Below are 20731 nucleotides of genomic sequence, written 5' to 3' on the forward strand. Positions count from 1 at the left end.
AAAGACGTGCAGGTTAGGTGGATTGGCCATGCTAAATTGCCCCTCCATTGGAAAAAATGAATTTGGTACTCTAAATTTAAAAATAAGAATCGATGGGGATGCTTGAATTTTTCAGTGATGCTTTGAGGACATGCCAAAGCATTTCTGCTGGGAGTCTTTGTGTTGTACTGCATCTGGTTGTGAGGCATGCAAATGACATGTCCAGCCCAGCAGAGCTAGTTTTATGATTTGAGTCTCAATTTTGGAAATGTGGCTTGGGGGGGGGGGGGGGGGGGGGGGGGGGGGGGGGGTGCGGGGGCAGTGAGCTGTTGGACTACCTTTCTTCCCACGGATTGAAGAATCTTATGAAGGCACTGCTCATGGTACATCTCCAGTGCTTTGAGGTGTCTGCTGTAAAATATTCAAGTCTCTGAAGCATTAGGGAACATGGGGTCACTGGTGCCTGGCAAGCCATGACCTTTGTCCATTTTCACATTTGCTTCAAAGAAGGAGATGACAATGACCTGTAACTCAGGTTCTGAATGAGCCCTCACACAAGTCATCTGCGTATTGAAGTTGGAGTGACTTAGATTTTGAATTAAAGGCAGCATAAGTTGAACAGTTCCTTGTCTGTTCTATAAATTTTTCTCACACCTGTGGGTAATGTGCTTGAGGAGAGATGCAGTATTGCTGTGAGAAAGATGGAGACGAGGGTTCGTGCGATAATGCAACTTTGACCCCAATCTTCACTGAGATGGGGTCTGTGATATTTCCATTGGTGAAGATCACAGGTGGAGGATGGTGACAAATTTCTGAGAACAGCCAAATTTGAGAAGGATATTCCATAATACTTCATGGTTGGCAGAGTCAAAGGCTAGTGAGATCAATAAAGGCCATGCAGAGCAATTGGTGCTGTTTTTTTGCATTGTTCTTGGAATCAACGGACAGTGAAGATTAAGGCTGGGATTTTCCATTCTGGAGCCTAAGTGCTCCTGCCAGCAGATAATTGTGACTGGCTTCCACTGGCGTTGGGAGCGGGTCTCGCTCCAGTACCATGCAAATATATGCATGGTGGAGAGCTTGCCGGATTCCTTCAGTCTCCTGGTATCGGGCCACCATTTTGAGCAGGCAGCCCATTCCAGAGGACTGGCGGGAGGCCCCCCCTTCCCCTCTACAATGGTAACCCTGCCCCCCTTGCTGACAAGGAGGGGATTTCCTCCTTTCCCCCACCCCACAACTGCAATAATGGTCACCCCTACACAGCACGCAAGCATAAGGGTGACCCAACCCCATCAGATCATCCTCATTCCCCCCCCCCCCCCCCCCGCCCCAAAGTCAGTCACCCATGCCTGAAAGCTGAAGGGCAGTCCAGGCAATACAATGACTGCATTTTACTTGCCCTTTCCTAACATCTACCACTTCAGACAAAAGTCTTTAAAGCAGCAGCTGTTACAAGCGTCAGAGGCTTCCTTGATAGCCAAGTATTCTTGAAAGGGCTTAAAATCCCCTGACAACCTTTGAAATGCAAAACTCCCATTCAGTTACATAGCAATACATTTCAGTGGCCAGTGATTGACAGTTTGGTCCAGACACGTATGGATTATTTATTTATCTTTCCCATCACGCTTGAATGCATCTTCATTACCCTGCTTTGATGCTAACCACAATGTTTAGAAACAGGCAGTGGTTTATAGGGTTTTAGTATTTTGTTGTTTGTAACCATTGTTCTTCACTCTAGTTGGGAGCCTCCCTGCTAACCTGAGAGCTAGCTAATGAAAGTGGTGTTGAAGGGTTGACTGCAGCTCATTACAGTAATTTTTCAGATAATTTGTTAGAAGTAGATTTTAGTTGTTTGTGTTCACCCTGCTTCTATTTGTATGTGTATTTGGGTCTGGTAGTATCCAAGGGTGAGGACATTGGCTGGGGGGAGGGGGGGGGGGGGGTTGGGACGTAGTTTGTTGACGGTGCCTGCAGATTTTACTTTATTTAGTCTTGTGATTTGATTTGGTGGCCATTTTGGGTGTGCTTGGTTGCTGTGTCTGTTATGTATCTGTTGGGCAATCTCTTTTGGTGGAAATGGCTGTTCGAAATCCCCAATTTGTTTGGTCACCTGGAATGTCACGTGGAATGTCAGAGGGTTCAATAGTCCAGTGAAAAGATAGAGTATTTGCTCACTTAAGAGTTTAAATCCTGACGTGATGTTTTTGCCGGTCAAAGACCAGACAAGGCTGCAGAAGGGGTTGGTGGGACAAGTCTTTCATTTGGACTTTGATGGTAGGGCCTGGGATGCGGAAATGTTAATTAATAAAAGGGTTCAGTTTTCTGCCACTAAAATCTTGGCTGAGCTCAATGGCAGATATGTCATTGTCTGTGGCTCTCTGGCAGGCACTCTGGTTATTAATAATAATAATAATAATAATAATTGCTTATTGTCACAAGTAGGCTTCAATGAAGTTACTGTGAAAAGCCCCTAGTCGCCACATTCAGGCGCCTGTTCGGGGAGGCCGGTGCGGGTTAATATCTATGCTTCAAACTGGAAGGATATAAATTTTATGAATAATATTCTGGCCTCCCTCCTCGATTTGGATTCGCATCAGCTTATTTTGGATGGGGACTTGAAATTGTGTTTTGAACCCCAGCCTGGATTGACTCCAGCGGGGGGTGGCCAGTGTTTTGTTGTTTCTCATGGAACAGTTGGGGGGGGGTGGGGGGGGGGGGGGGGAGGGGGGGGGGGGAGGGGGGGGGGGAGTGGGGGGGACGATCCTCGGCACTTTTAGCACCCAAATGAAGAAGTGTTTTAATTTTTTTCACATTTGCAGCAGGTATACTCGCGGATCGATTTACTTTTTTTTATGGTGGATAGGTCCATCCTCCCTTCTATAGCAACTGGTCGCTCAGCAATTGTGATTTTTGGACCATGCTCCGCACTTTGTTGATTTGGCACTAGAGTCGGGTCCCTCCCAGCGTCCACCATGGAGGTTGGACACAACATTATTAGCGGGCAAGAAATTGGAATATATAAAATGTGATTGCACTGGAGTGAGTAGAGTGGAGATTTAGGAAGATACTGCCAGGAGTGGAGAATTTTAGCCATGAGAAGATTGGTTTTGTGAGGGCCATGAAGAAGAAGAATCCAGCATGAGTTTATAGAATCAAACGGAAAGTAACTTTATTTACAATAATATGTCCAAAGTACCAGCAGTTCACTACTGGTTCCCCCTCTAGCTGGTACCGCACTAGGCAGCTTTATTTTTACAGCTGCACATCTAATGATTGCCTACCCCCCCCCCCCCCCCCCCCCCCCCCCACCACCACCACTCACACACACACACCACCTCCATTGGGGGAGCTCATATTCCCCAAGGAACATAAGGTAACCACACTGCAGGGGTTGGACTGTATCATTGACCCCAGTTTTCACATATTGATTTGATGTTTTTTTAAAGTTTTCGTTCCTCTTTGTTCTTTTTGGGATGTGCTCCATTTGTTTTTAGGAATGGCCCCTTTTAATTTATCCCTCAGTTAATTTCTGCTCTTCTATTTACTTGATTGGGCCCTAAAATACAACATAGCATAACCAGTTGGTCCCAGCCAATAGGATCTGGGCAGGTTGTAACATCTGGCTAGGCTAGGGGTGTTCTCATTGAAATGGAGGAGACTAAGGGGTATATTAATCGAGGCACAGAAAATTAAGGAGCTCAGATAGGGTGAGTAGGAAGGACCTACACCCCTTAGCAGTGAGGTCACTAACCAGGGGATATTGATTTTAAATTAATTTGTAAAAGAATCTGAGGGGAGTTGAAGAGAATTTTTTCCATGGAGGAGAGTGGTGGAGAGGTGTCTGGAAGTGTGGTAGAGGCAGAAACCCTATCGCACTTCTTTTAAAAATCCTTAGGTTTGCACTTGAAGTGCAACCTTCCCTTTGGTTCTTCACTCCCCTCCCATTTTCCTTGGCACTTGCTTAAAACCTGTTATACCTCCAACTACTACAAATTCTGACTTTAAATAAATTCATCACAGCGAAATGTTAACTTTGTTTTTCTCTGCCTGATAAACCTTCGCTGCACTCCCTCTGTAGCAAGAACATCCTTCCATAAGGAGACCAAAGCTGCACACACTATTCCAGGTGTGTCCTCACCAAGGCCCTGTATAATTGCAGCATGACATCCTTGCTCCTGTACTCTAATTGTTTTGCAATGAAGGCCAGCATACCATTTGTCTTCTTTACTGCCTGCTCCACCTGTATGCTTATCGTCATTTTTGCTAACAAAGTGGATAGCCTCTCATTTCTCCAAATTATACTGCATTGCCATTCAGGTGCCCCCTCACTCAACCTGTCCAAATCACACTGAAGCATGTCTGCATCCTCCTCGCAGCTCGCTCTCCCACCCAACTTGGTGTCATCTGCAAATTTGGAGATATTACATTTGTTCCCTCGACGAAATCATTAATATATTTTGTGAATAGCTGGGGTCCCAGCATCGATCCCTGCGGTGCCCCACTAGTTACTACCTGCCAATTTGAAAAAGACCCATTAATTCCTACTTTGGTTCCTGTCTACCAACCAGGTTTCTATCCATCACAACACACTACCGCTAATAGCATGCACTTTAATTTTATACGCTAATCTCTTATGCGGGACTTTGTCAACAACCTTCTGAAAGTCCAAATATACCACATCCACCGGCCCCTACTTATCAATTCTACGACTTACATCCTCTAAGCATTCCAGTAAACTTGTCGAGCATGATTTCCCCTTCATAAATCCATGCTGACTCTGTCCGATCCTGTCACTGTTTTCTAAGTGCTCTGCTATAAAATCTGAGCATGGATTCTAGAATTTTCCCCACTGCCGATGTCTGGTTTACTGGTCTATATTTCCCTGTTTTCTCTCTACCTCCCATTTTAAATAGTGGAGTTACATTAGCTGCCCTCCAATCTGCAGGAACTGTTCCAGAATCTATAGGATCCTGGAATATGACCACCAATGCATCCACTATTTCTAAAGCCACTTAAGTACTCTGGGATGCAAATTATCAGCTTTCAATCCCATCAATTTCTCCAACACCGTTTCTCTACTAATATTGATCTCCTTCAGCTCCTCCCTCTCATTAAACCCTGCGTTCACCAACGTTTCTGCTCTCACCAACGTTTCTGCTATCTGCTGTGTCCTCATTTGTGAAGACAGAACCAAGGTATGTATTTAGTTGCTCGACCATTTATTTGTCCCCTCTTCTCCTTTCCCCTGTTTCTAACGGTAAGGGATCTACATTTGTCTCCACAAATATTTTTCTCTTCATTTACCTATAGAAACTTTTATAGTCAGTTTTTATGTTCCCTGCAAGCTTACACTTGTACTTTATTTTCCCCTCCTTCATCAATCCCTTTGTCCTTCTTTGCTGAATTCTAAACAGCTCCCAATCCTCAGGCCTGTTGTTTTTCTTGGCCAATTTGTATGCTTCTTCCTTGGATCAAATATTAGCTCTAATTTCCCTTGTAAGCCATGAATTGGCCACCTTTCCCGTTTTACTTTTGTGCCAGACAGAAATAAACAATTGATGCAGTTCCCCCATGCGTTCCTTGAATGTTTGCCATTGCCTATCCACTGTCATCCCTTTAAGTAACGTTCACCAATCGATCATAGCCAACTTACGGCTCATATCAACATAGTTTCCTTTATAATAATCAGGACCCTAGTCTGAGAATCAACTACTTCACCCTCCACATTGATGAAAAATTTTATCATATGGTCACTCATCGACAAGGGGTCTTGCACAACTATATTGCCAATCATTCTGTTCTCATTACACAGTCCCCAGTCTAGGACAGCCAGTTCTCTGGTTGGTTCCTCAACATATTGATCCAGAAATCCATCCCGCATACACTCCAGGAGTTCTTCTTCCTCTTATGGTATTGTGGCTAATTTGATTTGGCCAATCTATATGCAGATTAAAATCAGCCATAATTACAGATGTTCCTTTCGTGCATGCGTCTCTAATTTCCTGTTTAATGTCATACCCAACATCACCACTGCAGTTTGGGGGTCTATACAAGACACCCACTAAGTTTTTGCCTCTTGGTGTTTCTCAACTCTACCCATACAGATTCCGTATTATCGGAGCTAATATTCTCCCTCATTATTGAGTTAATTTCCTCCTTAACCAGAACTGTCACTCAAGTCGTCTTTTCCTTTTTGTCTTTCCTTCCTAAATACTGAATACCCCTAGATATTCCGTTCCCATCCCTGGTCACCCTGCAGCCATGTCTCGGTAATCTTAATTATATCCTATCTATTTGCATGATTAGTTCATCCACTGTTTGGCGAATGTTCCACGTGTTGAGGCACAAAGCCTTTAAGCTTGTCTTTTTAACATTACTTGTCTCTCTCCCAATATGTTTCACTGTGGCCCTGATTGAATTTGGCCCTTGGTTTCTCAGCCTATCACTTTTCTTATTCCCCTTTCTGTCTTTTGTTTTTGTCCTTGTTTCCTCCTCTGACTCCTTGCATAGGCCCCCAGCCCTTGCCATTTTAATTTAAACCTTCCCCAGCCACTCTTGCAAATACTCTCCTAGGACATCAGTCCCAGTTCTGCCCAGGTATTCTGCTTTTAGGACCTCAACCCTTTTTCTTTTACCTTTTACCTATGTCGTTGGTACCGATGTGTACCATGACCACTGGCTGTTCACCCTCCCCCTCCAGAATGCCCTGTATCCGTTCCGAGACATCCTTGATCCTCGCATCAGGGAGGTAACATACCATCTTGGAGGCTTGTTTCCAGCGACAGAAACTCCTATCTATTCCCCCTACAGTTAAATCCCCGATAACTATTTCATTCCCACTTTTTACTTCTCCCTTCTGCAGCAAAACCAACCGTTGTGCAATGAATTTGCCTGTTGCCGATTTCCCCTGAGGGGTCACTCCCCTCAACCATATCCAAAACAATATATCTGTTTTGCAGGCGATTCCTGCACTACCTGCCTAGCTCTCTTGCTCTGCCTGATGGTCACGCATTCCTTTCTTGCCTGTGGGGTGTGAGCCTGCACTGTGACCACCTCTCTATATTTGCTATCCACAACACTCCGCACATTTCCTTCCAGATTCAGAGAAGCCATAACTTGTCACATTCTGTTGTCAACATATCTCTAACCAAGGCACACTAAAGCTGTTAACATCAACAGTTAAGACCACTTCCTATCATAATATCAGAGAATAATTGTTTTTCCCTTTGGTACAGATCAATTAAAACATGCCTAATTTGTTTAACATAATGTGTCATCCTACGTTCACACCGTTTCAGCCATTCCTTCAAGTTGCTTTAAAAACAAACACTTAATGGTGTCTTGGCCATTAAGACAGCTTCAGCTCAACACAAATGAGCTTTGTCATAAAACAATAAAACAAGCTAGTTTCTTCACAAACATCTGTTTTACCCATTTCCCCAACTATCTTGACTGTTAATTGTCCAACAAGCCAAAACTGAACCATTTAATTATAATTGTGGTTACCGAATAAAATGCACAGATACCACAGATTCTTAAGAATTAGTAGAATTCTCGATCTTACAGAAGCCGTGTACCTTCCCAACAGCAACAGTGGGGTTGCCTTGTGATAATATTACTAGATTTTTATAGCTGAACACAAGGGATTGTAGCCTAAAAGGGTGTTTATTTTGTGACTCTAACCGAGTATAAAATCTTTTTTGGGGGGGAATGTTGTGTAAGACATTTACACAGTTAAAATTAGTAATTGTGTATGCGCAAGTTTTCTTTTGTTAATGAATGTTTTAATTCCATATTTAAAATCCCCATAAGCGCTACTGGAATTTGTGGCTTTTGACTTTACTTATCTTCTCATGATCAAAATACAGAAATAAATGAGTTGTGATAAGCTTGCCAAGTTCCTCCTTTGGGATTTGGTTTGTGCAGCAATTACCACTCGGCCGATCATAACATTGTGTCCTTGGTTTTGATAATTTTATGATTCTCCCTTTCTGAACTCACAAACTTTAAAAAAAACTTTCAAAGTGCAAGAAAATGTTTCAAGTTCTCTCACAACAATGTAGTCTTGACACTTCAGTGCAGGACAGAGGGAGTGCTGCTGAGATGTTAAACCTGCCCCCTCGGGTGTATGTAACAGAATACCGTGGTACTTCTTTGAAGTAAGCAGGGGAGTTATCCCTGATGTCTTGGTTAATATTTATTCATCAATCGATCTCAAGAACAGATGATATGGACATTATCGCATTGCTGTTTGTGGGAGTTTGCTGTGTGAAAGCTGACTGTTGCATTTCCTATATTATAATAATAATTCCTCCTCAAAATTACTTCATTGGTTGTAAAGCACATAGGACTGCCATGGAAAGTGTTATATAAATACACGTCTTTCTTTCTTTTATTTATTTCTTCTCTTCTCCTGCATCTTCCTACTGTTATTCCTTTGAACAGATTCAATGACATTTCCTGCATTAAATTGTGAAGTATTAAGATGTGCTTTTTGTGTCAAAATGAAGAATTTCAGTAGTTGTCGATTAAATACCAAGGGCTGGATTCTCTGGTCGCTGATGCTGAAATCGCGTTCGGCGATCAGATGGAGAATCAAAGTTCCTGACCAAATCGGGGGTGGTACTGCTTTCACAATGCTATGCCCCCTCCAAAGTGGTGTACTCTTTGGAGTATGCTGCGTGACATTTCGACGGCCTCGGGACGTTGCCTGAGGTGAGGCCTGCACCCCCCCCCCCCCAACCCCGAAACTCCATCCCCGACCGGCTGAGTTCCCAACGCATGGGTCTCTCATGGTCTCGCCCATTAGGAACTCAGTGTGGCGGCTGCAGACACAGCCCGGCGGTGCCACAGTCAGGGATGGGCCGATCGGCGGGACTTTATCAGGGGCCAGGGGCACTGTTGGGTAGTGGTCCGGGGCGTGTGAGCCGGCCAAAGGGGGGGCACTATTTTGAAGCTGGGGTCCATGAGCGGCCGGCACCATGTTACACGGCGCGGCTGCTGCAGGCCGCCGCTGTGTGTATGTGCGGCCACTGATCCGGCAATTCTACGGGCCATGTCGGCAGCTAGAGCCGGGTGCTGTACGCTGCCGGCATGCTAACCCCCAAGCTACACTGAGGATCGCTGGCCGTTTTGCGCCAAATTTTCGGGCGTAAAATGCCACCATTCCCATTCCGGCGTGAGGGCATAGCCTCACAATCGGAGAATCCAGCCCCAAGTAATTAATGTCAACTTGGTTTTGTGGATGGGAAATAATGTTTGACTAATTGTATTGGAGTTCTTTGAAGCAGTAACAAGCTATCTGGATAATGGGGAATCTGTAGATGTGATGTACTGATTTCCAAAAGACATTTCAATAGGTGCCACATCAAGGGTTACTACAAAAATTAGAGATCGTGGTCAAGGGGGGTAAAATATTAGTATGGATAGAGAATTGGTTGGATAATATGAAACCAAGAGTAGGGATAAATGGATAATTTTCTGGGTTGTCAATTTGAAACTAGTGGAGTGCTACAGGGATCAGTGCTGGGTGGGGTCTTCGACATTTTCAATCTATATCAATTACTTAGATGAAAGGATTGAGTGCACTGTTACTTCATCTGCTGATGACCCAAATATAGGTTAGTCGCGAAGAGGACACAAAAAGCCTTCAAAGGGATACTATAGATAGATTAAAGTGAGGGAGCAAAGATTTGGCAGCTAGAATTTAATAAGAAAAAATATACAGAAAGGAAAATAATAAATTTTTTAAATCACGTAAGGTTTTGAGATGTAAAACCTTTGATTCAAATTGCTACATTCCAAATTCTTAACACTAGGATCCTCAACTGTGCTTGATATAACCAGGTACAAATAACTCATTAGGAATAGAGTATAATTTATGAAGCAATATTTTATATATACTGAACATTAAACAGTGAAGACAACATGCAAGTTACTGAATCTTCAAGTCCTAGAATTCCTTGAACATTGCCATCATAGGCTATCTTTCTCGTCTTTGTCTTTAAAGTGAGATTGAGCTGCATCGAGAAGAGTCATGCCCCGGAAGCCATGGTAACACCGTGCCAACAAAGGTTATGGTTTTCCACCTTTTACCCCTACTTCTTATTCTAGGATCCCTTCTGTGAAAATAGTCCAAATTCACCTGTTCATTGGCTGTGAATCATTTTGTGTCACACCATCTCTTTAACTTGAGTCATATAGACAAATGTTTATTCTTTTTTCCATGCCCTGCACCCCCCCCCTCCCAGAGTTTACATTCTATTGCAAACAAATACATTTCCTTTTGAAACAAAACACCTTTCCTTCAGATACAGAAAAGTAACAAAGTCAAATTCTCTTGTCAATACGGTACCTATCGTAAACATTCACATGACCATATTTTAACCCAATCCCACAAATACTAAAACCATTAAGAAGAGATGTTAAAAATCTTCCTATCATAATATCAAAAAAGAAAATATAGCTTTTCTGCCCGACAAAAAGACTTAATCAATGAAATCAATGCATGGCTTTTGTTTCAGGATGATCATCCAGTTCAAACTACTTTTAAACATTCATTCAACGTTGATTGTGGTCAATTAAGGCAGCATTTAGCTGCTCGAAGCCAAGACTCGAGCTTAGTTGTAAAATAATTAGTTTCTCACAAGCAATAGTTGCAAAATATCTAAACTGCCTTAACTGTCCATTGTCCCATTAGCAATTCAAACGGAGCTATTTAATTTAGACTGTGGTTGAAGAATAAAATTCATAGATGTTACAGACGAACAACAAAACCTAAAAAATTAGAATGAGCAAATTCGTTACTGTCTCCAATTGCAGTCTCCAATAGCTGTTAACAACCAGGTGGAATTAAAAGCCTCACTTTTAGTATTTAAGTTTTGAGCCAGAGAGGTTAATTGGCAGCTATTCACAATCATTACATTAAAAGGGTACTTCTGCTATTAATTACAATGTGAACTTTTGAATGGAGAGAGATTGCAGAATTTGGGTGTCTGTACATAAATCAGTTATTTTCCAGGTACAGTAATTGACTGACTAGGAAGGCGAATGGAATATTGTTATTGTTTATTGCAAGGGCAAGGAAATATTAAAGTAGGTAATTTCTGTTACAGCTGTACCGAGTGTTGGTAGGACCACACCTGGCATCTCTGAGGGTCATTGGTCAGTGGAATTATCTTCCCCAGAGTGGCGACCAGTTCATTGAATATTTTCAAGGCTATACTCATAGATTCTTGGTTGACAAGGGAGTGAAAGGGTGAAGGTGGTGGAATATAAAGTAAAGTTGATGCTCATGGAGCCAAATGGCACACTCCTCCTAATGTACGTATGAAATAAGCATAAGTTTGAAAAAGTCTTTTGCAGTAAGGAATTGGGTCCCTGCAGTGACTCCTAACTAAAATAGAAAATACTGGAAATCTCAGCAGGTCTGACAGTATCTGTCGAGAGAGAAGGTTGCTAACGTTTGGAGCTTGGATGACTCTTTGTCAAATCTGGAGAGAACTGGAAATAGGGTCAGATTTGTAGTGGGGTGTGGAGTGGCTGGGCTGGATAGGGGACCAGCGATAGGTGGAGACTGACAAAGATCTTGTGGGCAGAAAGACAAAAGGAATGTAAATGGGGTGATTAAGGACTTGAACTACATTGTTTAGCTGTCTATTAAGTGTATAGTTGTCCTCACTACTGCCTATCCATGCTACATCACATACCATCAAGGCGTTTCTGTGCTGCAACTAATCTTTTGCGTACCAGTACGAACATAGTAAATGAGTTGATGCTTTGGATGCATCAGAGTAAAGAATCCCTTCAAACAACCTGGGCACCTGTAGCAATATTTTTTCAAAATATGCTCTAATCCAATTTTTAACCTGCTGACAATTCATCAGGCAAGTTTTTAAAACAATTTGTACACCTGAAAAAATATTTTAAAACTTAATCGTCTGAACTTTTTTCCCTTGGCTGTAGATTACAACACTGATCAATCATAAGGAGAAACCAAAGAAATCTGAGAAAACACTGCGAGCAATTCAACGGGTAGGACAAGCAGTGAGTCTGGCTGTTGGAAGATTTGTCACTGTTGGCGAAGCAATAGCTAATGAAAATGAAGAGTTAAAAGAAGAAATGTACTTTGCTTGCCAGGAGGCACGGAAAGCAGGTAGGTTGTCTTGTGATGCATTACAAATGATTTGTGCTGAAAAAATAATGGTGTGTGAACTTCGTATGCCACCAATAATGTGAAAATTGAATGGCAACATGTGGCAGGAAGAGATACACTGTTGGTTTCACAAAATCAAAATCTTGGGTTTACTTTCCCATAATTTTCATGACCTAACCATGATTTTCGCGAAGTACAGTGAGAAGTACTGTATTGTGTGCAACTCGGACAGATCATTCCATACATGAAAAGAAAATACATAATAGAGCAAATATAAAATACCAATACATAGACACCGGCATCGGGAGTAGTATTACTCAGGAGAGAAGATGTGTGAAGAGATCAGAACAGTCCATAAGAGGGTCATTCAGGAGTCTGGAATCAGCGGGGAAGAAGCTGTTTTTGAGTCTGTTTGTGCGTGTTCTCAGACTTTTGTATCTCCTGCCCAATGGAAGAAGTTGGAAGAGTGAGTAAGCCGGGTGGGAGGGGTCTTTGATTATGCTGCCCGCTTTCCCAAGGCAGCGAGCGGTGTAGACAGAGTCAATGGATGGGAGGCAGGTTTCTGTGATGGACTGGGTGGTGTTCATGACTCTGTGTAGTTTCTTACTGTCTTGAGCCGAGCAGCTGCCATACCAGGCTGTGATGCAGCCAGATAGGATGCTTTCTATAGTGCATCTGTAAAAGTTGGTAAGAGCCAATGTGGACATGCCGATAGTTTCCTGAGGAAGTATAGGCGCTGTTGTGCTTTCCTGGTCTTTCAGGTTGTGATCTGTTTCTTGAGATTTAGAAAATGAATCCTTTTCCTTTCTGTATATGTTTTTCCTCTCCTAATCCAATCTTTCTTACACTAAGAGAAATAGAGAGGGGGTATTGATTTGACTTTGAATTCATCCAATCTATTTCACCTTCATTTTTAGTCTTTCCTCTTGCTCAGCTCAGTCTCGATTTTTAAAACTAGTTAAGGAGATGCAGGGCGTGATCTACCCAAATGGGAACAGAGTTCCGTAACATGCACAATTAGCTGGATATTCCCTGCATCCGGAGCGCCACGAAACAACACACTATCAAACAGCCATTCAGGTCAATCGGGGGCCTCACCGGGGAACATGTTTCCTGCACTGAGGAGTGCCCCATGCCAGAACCTCTCAGTGCAGGATGCTGTCCTGACCTATCAACGCCTCCCGCAAGAAACCCCCAAAGCACCCCAAGCACCAACTATCCTATAAGGGTGTCCTCTGAGGGGAGTTTGGGGGGGGGGGGGGGGCACATAGAACCCCCCCCCCCCCCCCCCCCCCCGGCTGGGTATACCCGGACCCAATCCACAGGGCGAGAAAAATGCTGTCCTGACACCTTGACAGTGTCATCCTTGCACCCTGGCAATGCCACAGTGCCTGGGTGCCACCAGCTGTGCTAGGGTGCCACCCTGCCCAGAGGGAAAGCTCCTGGGGGCCTCCAATCCCCTGAGAGACCATTACAAGTGCCATTCCATCGGGTTCCTGTTTGTGGAGACCAGAACTGAACGGCGGTTGCCCAAGACCTCCAAGGCGAAGGGATTACATCCTACCCCTTGGGTAGATCGTGGCAGCGCATATTAGAGTCAGATTAGCTGCCTCTAATATGCAGATTTGCTAAAAAGTGGACAGAATTCCCACGCGATGTCTCGCGAGGCCTGGCGAGCCGTGCAGATCCCGGAGGAGGGATCACCCACCATCTACTGGCCGCGCTGAGCTGCCTTTTGGGCGCACCGCGGCCAGCAGATCTCACCCACAGTGTTTGTACCATTGTGTACCAAGGTTGCAGATGTCCAATGCTCTTCTGCAAGAGTGCTGTCTTTCCAATGAATCATTAAACCGAGGCCCTTTCTGCTCCCTTGGAAATAGTGCTGTGAAATCTTTTAATTCATTCAAGAAACACTGGGGAAACTATCTCTGACATGCTGATCAATATTTATCCCCCAATCAACATCATAAAAAAACAAGTTATCTGGCCACCATCATGCTGTTTGTGGTGTACAGATTAGTTTCCTACATAATAACTGGTTACACTAGTGCTTATTTGGCTATAAAGCACTTTGGGACTTCCTGGGGTTGTGAAAGCTTCTGTAAATGCAACTTGTTCTATTGAGTGTAAAATACTTAAAATGCGTCCATGTGAATGTTTGTGTTTAGAACCTTTATTCTGCTTTCCTACCTTCTGCCTCTCAATCGTTCTATTGCTACCTATTCCTTCTGTTCACCTGTTTTCAAGGTGATGTTTGACTTTTTTCCTCCTACGGTCACATTTTTTTTGAAGTCTTTCGTCTTTCCCACTCTGAGATTTATTTTTGCCTTTGCCAAGAAATGGCATGGTCATGCATGGTTACACCATGGTTACACCATGTTTGGTTGAAGCAAGTTCGGTGGGTCTGTTACAGTACTGGACCAGATGCCTAATATGTATTGGGAAACCATATAAGAAATCCCAACAATTTTTCAATTTGTAAACTGAGAGGAAAGGATGTTTCAACTCCCGGAGTGATTCCGCTGACAAGTAGGGATTTTTGTATTAAAACAAATATTATTAACACAGGATTAAACCCATAACATCCAAAGAAAAAACAGCTTTTCAATTAACAGCTAAACAGTTCTTGGAGAAAAAAATGAAGCAAGGCCTTTGTGCTTACTTTCCCATCTACTTCTAAAATCTCAGTAAAGCAAAATCCAGGTACAGGTCAAATGCGACTTAGAAAATAAAGTTAACAAAAGTGGCTTACAGATCTATTCAGAAAGTCCTTTGGAGAGAAGCTTTCAGAAGTCAGTCTGAGATGCACAACTCACTTCCTCAGAACCCAGAGCAGAACTCTAAAAATTAAACTAAAAGCAACAGACAAGGGCAGGGCTGAAAAAAGAAACTACAAAACAGGTACAGCCCCTCCCATGAGTGATATCACAGCCTGCCCAGCTGTTAACCCCTTAATCACAGCTTTAGCAGACATATAAGCTGGATACCTAAACCTAAATTCTTTTAATAACATTACTGCAACAGACATATAACGCAATATATATTATAAGTTTCCTACATTCATCACAAGTCCAATGGTCTTTTGTTGCTCTTTATTCTTCCACAACATGGAAGCACATAGTGATTTCATGGAATAATTGCTGTTTAATTTGCAATATAAACACACTGTCCTGGATTTTCACTAAGTCATGGTGACTCCGCATAGCATGGGGATTCTGGATCTATAAATCCCGCCCCCTTTTCCAACAGATCATATTTCCTGGGGGCAGTGGGAAGAAAGGAGGTGGGAGGTGATTTGCGCATGGGGGAAACCGGATCACTGATGGAAATTTGCTGGAGCGAGGTCGGTTCGCTGCAGTGCGTGACGTATGATTTTTAAGACGTGAATGTGTGTAAAAGGTAGATATGAGTGGAGCTGTCAAGTTATTTAAATCCGCAGCTCTTTAATTTTGAAAATAAGACTGCCTGCTATGTCTTGAAAGTTGAACAAAAATAGGTGTTTGCAATTTCAATACCTGTCTTTTGACATAACCCGAATGGCTCTCATTATAGTATTATTACTGCTTGACTGCTTCTGCAACATATGATAGTGGGCAGTCTGTCAGTTCACATTTTCCTTTTCAGCTCCAAAAGGATATTAAGGGATTAGCTATCTTTGATATGGAAAATGAACACAAAATGTTTATTTTTTTTATATAAGGAATTAGGTTGTGGAAGAATTTAAATGTATTGACTAGGCTTTTGTCAATAGTACAGTAAAGTTTAATATCGTGAAGACTGTAATTGATATTTAGAACTTTATTTCATCACCGCATGGCTTCTGAAGTCTTCCTATGGTGGTTACTAGGTGAGTTGGCATAGTGGATTTAACAGTCAATGGTTGATTTAGCTCAGTCAGCTAGACAGCTGGTTGTGATGCAGAACAAGGCCAGCAGCGTGGGGTCAAATCCTGTAACAGTTTACCCGAACAGGTGCTGGAATGTGGTGACGAGGGGCATGCCTTTGTTCAACGAGTAACTTCATACTTGTGATAATAAAAGGTTGTTATTATTATTGGATTGGCCTAAGTTGGTATAGGGGCTATAAGGGAATTGAAGAACTCCGGTTTGGATTCCCTGAAGTAGGCTTCATGGACTTGAGTATATTAACAGCAAGACTTTATTAACAACTCATAACTATTACAGTAGAGGGTACAGATATGAATCTGACTCTATCTTCAGTCTTTACACATCTCCACCTCTAGACTGACCCTGGCTCTGGATCATGTGCCTTCTTACATCACTGTGTGGGCAGTACAGCACTCGGTCACAGATAATCCTGTATGTACCAGACCCTAGCCACCCCCTACCCCCATATATATAGAACATACAATACAGAAGGAGGCTATTCGGCCCACCGAGTCACTTAAGCCCTCAGTTCCACCCTATCCCCGTGACCTAATAACCCCTCCTAACCTTTTTGGACACTAACGGCAATTTAGCATGGCCAATCCACCTAATCTGCATGCCTTTGGACTGTGGGAGGAAACCGGAGCACCCGGAGGAAACCCACGCAGACACGGGGAGAACGTGCAGACTCCACATGGACATTGACCCAGCGGGGAATCGAACCTGGGACCCTGGCGCTGTGAAGCCACAGTGCTATCCTCTTTGTGCTACCGTGCTGCCCGATATCTTGATCAAATAGATAGAGTTACTGAAAGTCTTAAATTGTTATACATCTTTCTTTCCAACCTTAATGGTATTCCAACATTATTCTTACTGCTGTGTTAATATTACCAAAATTATGATTGCCCCATCTCCCTCTTCAAGTCCTTGAAGTTAGAGGTTCAGGCAGTCTGGAAGCTTATAACCCTTTCGCATCTCGTTCAGCGTTCTCTCGGAAGAGTGGTAGGCTCTGGTAATTTTGATTCTTGTTGGCTTGGAGATTGGACTGGCATTTTGATATGGCTCCATCTGGTTTGTCCATTGCTTGATGTTAAACCATATCTGATTGGCCTGGCTGATTTGGTGATGCATGGTTGTTGTTGTTCTAAATTGTTTCTTTTGGGTGAATTAAAATGGTCTTTATCTGCTTGGTGGTGTCTTTTCTTTTTCCGTTTGGGCTGTTGGAAGCTCGGAGTTGAGTAGCATGCTCAACTTGAATTTTTGGTGTTGATGGCTCAAGACTGTTATGAGGTCTGGGTATCCATGTGGTTTTGGAACACTGGTGGGAAGTTGCTGTGAGCACCCACTTCGTAGTTGGAGGTAGGGGCTCCTCAGACCATTGATTCTTTTCTGGCACCATTCTGCAGAAGTGCTCTGCTATTCTCGGGTATGATAGATTGATCTGACAAGTGGGGACTTTACAGGGCCTGCAAAGATTGACAAATCTGCTCTGCAAAATAGAGATTGCAGGTGAAATCAAACTCAGGACTATGCTGTTGTGGCCGGCTAGCAACCGTGGTAATTTTGGCATCTTCTGCCGTCTGGGAGAGATTTGGGACTATGCTGGTAACCCTGCTTAGAAGAGAGAAGGGTTGATTCTGGACAATATACATTGGCTCTGTTGGTGCCATACCTCAGTGGTTCAAGGATCATGCCGATGACCAGGAATCGATCTCCTTTTGCTCCATAAATTGGAGTTTCCATCTGCTTGGATGATTTCACCTGCAATCTCTTTTCTGCAGAGCAGATTTGTCTATCTTTGCATGCCCTGTAAAGTCCCCACTTGTCAGATCAATCTATCGCACCTGAAAATACCAAGCCAGGATTCGAACCTGGGACCCTGGAGCTGTGAAGCAACAGGGCTAACCACTGTGCTACAGTGGTGCCCTGACTCTGACCAGTGCTGAATAAGCATACTCTCAAATCAAAGAGGTGGAAATAGCCCTAATATTTGGAGTAAAAATATTCCATCAATAAGAATATGGATAACATTTCATAGTTATTACCAACTACAAATCCCTCTTGGGGTTATTTCAGGAGGCTAAAGCCACCTCCCATCCCCTCCATAGGTTCTGGTGGGGTCGAATGATGGGCTCTATTATTAGCACTCTACGAGTACACATTTCAACATAGACACTTTGAGCCATCTTTCCTTAAGTGATGCCATACTGCCTCCGCCAGAACCACAGGAAATTGAGATTGCACTTTCTAGATACATGGGCACGTCAGGTCAAGCTTTGGACCCAAAAGGACCCCTTATTATCTTGAATCAAGCACAGGGTCATTCACGGCTGGCATTATGATAACAGGCCTGAGGAGTTCCGATAAGAAAAGACGAGTTAAGTTGTGAAGATGGCATATTATTATGGGGAGCAAAGGTGGTCATTCCCATTCCTGCTACACTGTGCCTATCCTGGGATGACAAAGATGAAGATGCTCACATGCAGTTACATGTGGTGGCCAGAGATGGATATCAACATAGAGAATCTGGACAAACAATGTCAAATGCAGCAAAATGTACTGCCCATGGCCTTAATACACCTTTAGAAGTGACCACGTCGACCTTGGGTGAGACTACACATCAATTTTGCCATTTGCTACACCCATTAATGGGCTCCGTTTTCTTGCTCATCCCAGTTGCTCATTCGAAGTGGTTGGACATACACAAAATGAAGTCGATGATCTCATAAACCACAATTGAAAAATTGCAATGGACATTTGCAACTGACGATTGCCCAAGGTCCTGGTCTTAGACAATGGAATTGCTTTTACTCGTGAAAAGTTCCAACATTTTATGAGAACCAACAGCGTTCAAGCTATTCAAATTGCTCCCTACCACCTGCCATGAAGACACAGTCCTCAGCCCTCTCCAACTCAAGCCATGTTCCACCCACATGAGTACGGCCTCAACAAGGACCCACTCCCCTCCCCCCAAAATCTGGCCTCGGCTTGCAAAATCCTACCAACTGTCCTGACTTGAGACAATTCAAACCTCTTTAACTTGTGATTATCCCTTTCCATCTGGACCTGTAAAGACTTAATTACCTCTAAAAACTCTCATTCAAAGTATCATCTTGCATCATTGACTTTGTCTATATACGTGGTTGTGGAACCCACCTCTTCATTCACCTGATGAAGGAGCTGCACTCCGAAACCTAGTGATTCAAGACAAACCTGATGGACTTTAACCTGGCATTGTAAAGCATCTTACTCTCCAACTCAAGAGTGGCCTGTTTCCTGCTCCCCTATTGAACTACATCTCATCTCCCCACAGGTGTTACACCCGCTGAGTTGCTAATAGGCAGACCCATTAGGACATGGTTGGATCTTATATTTCCAAATTTGGCAGGGAAGGTGGAGGCTAAACAGAACACACATAAGAAATTGATTTGAAGAAAACTGGGAGAACATTTTGAGATGGACCATTTGGTACCTATGAAGAATTTTGAGCTGGCCCAAATTGGATTCCAGAAATGGTCATGAACAAAACAAGTCCAGTGTCTTGTCAGATGATGTTCAAAGAAAAAGGGTAAAAAATAAGAAGACAACTGCACACAGTCCAGTGGGACAGCTTGGCCCCAGTAAGCTTGTCAATGAGATTGCTATGGATGAAAGTAATGCTGCAGCAAGCTACCCTGAAGAAGAACCCAGAAGTGGTCCGCGGGGGAAACTGAGGAAACTATCTGCACAGATGCACCTCTGCAAATCGAGAGTCAACCCACTGAAGTTAAAACTGGAGATACCTCTATTGCTGAAGCACCAGTTAGCGAATTGCGATGCTATTACAGGATCAAGAAGTCTCCTGACTGACTTACCTTATAAGAGACTGTGTTGAGATCCATTTGTTGTATATTATTGTAAATAATCCCAGTGTTATTTAAATATGTTAATCAAGAACTTAAGGGGGAGGGCTGTGGTAGTGTGCCCCTTTAAGGGGGCGAGTGCCCAGGCGATCATGTGACCCAATCGGACTGGAGAGTGGTTTTCCAAGTTTGGAGTCTTGGAATATGGGCGCTTTTTACTTCGCTTTCTCTGTATAGTCACTACTTTAATAAACCGGTATTCATTAATCAACTTGGTCACCCGTCTGTCAGGGTACCTCAGTTATCTTACTAAACAATATCAGTTGAAGCACTTTGCTTGCCTTACATATTGCAATGTTGTGGACACCTTTGAAGTGCAACCCCTTGATACATTTTGAATAATTTTGTGTGGCTCCATTTCCAGCGAGCTTTGGGTCTTAATATTGCACTCGACTCGAGTGAGGCTTTATATAATAAAATCAGCATCGGAGAACTACCTCTATTACATTCCCTTGAATTGTGGTAAATAATTTGATCCAACATTTTGTCATTCCAAATTCTGCTTTGTCTGCAATAATTTGAATTAGTAACACTAGTGTGATGTCACTGCACTGATGGCCCTGTCACTGCAAGTGATAGTGATGGGAGCAGTTTTTGAGATTAGTAATCGCATATCTCTCAATGATTTATTGGTTTACACGTCTGACCAAGTAAAAGACACTCGATAAATATAAATTCTTTATCAAATATGATTTTTTCCCTGTAGTAATTTAGTTCTGAGTGCCTAGTTGTCACAGCTCATGCCATTCTGGTTTTGAAGCCTATTTATTCTTGTGTCATTGAAAAGCGAACACGTACGCACAGACACT

General features: G+C 43.1%; 1 protein-coding gene across 2 annotated transcripts in view; it reads left to right on the forward strand.

Annotated features, from left to right (window-relative positions):
• The window catches only part of ctnnal1 (catenin (cadherin-associated protein), alpha-like 1), a 459393-nt gene that overhangs the window by 201099 nt on the left and 237563 nt on the right, over positions 1-20731 (forward strand). For both annotated transcript variants that reach the window (XM_038797869.1, XM_038797868.1), the window contains exon 2: positions 11944-12133. In XM_038797869.1, coding sequence (XP_038653797.1) covers positions 11944-12133 — 190 coding nt within the window. The remainder of the gene's footprint in view (positions 1-11943; positions 12134-20731) is intronic.

This window comes from Scyliorhinus canicula, chromosome 5 (genome assembly GCF_902713615.1).
Source record: "Scyliorhinus canicula chromosome 5, sScyCan1.1, whole genome shotgun sequence".
Lineage (NCBI taxonomy): Eukaryota > Metazoa > Chordata > Chondrichthyes > Carcharhiniformes > Scyliorhinidae > Scyliorhinus > Scyliorhinus canicula.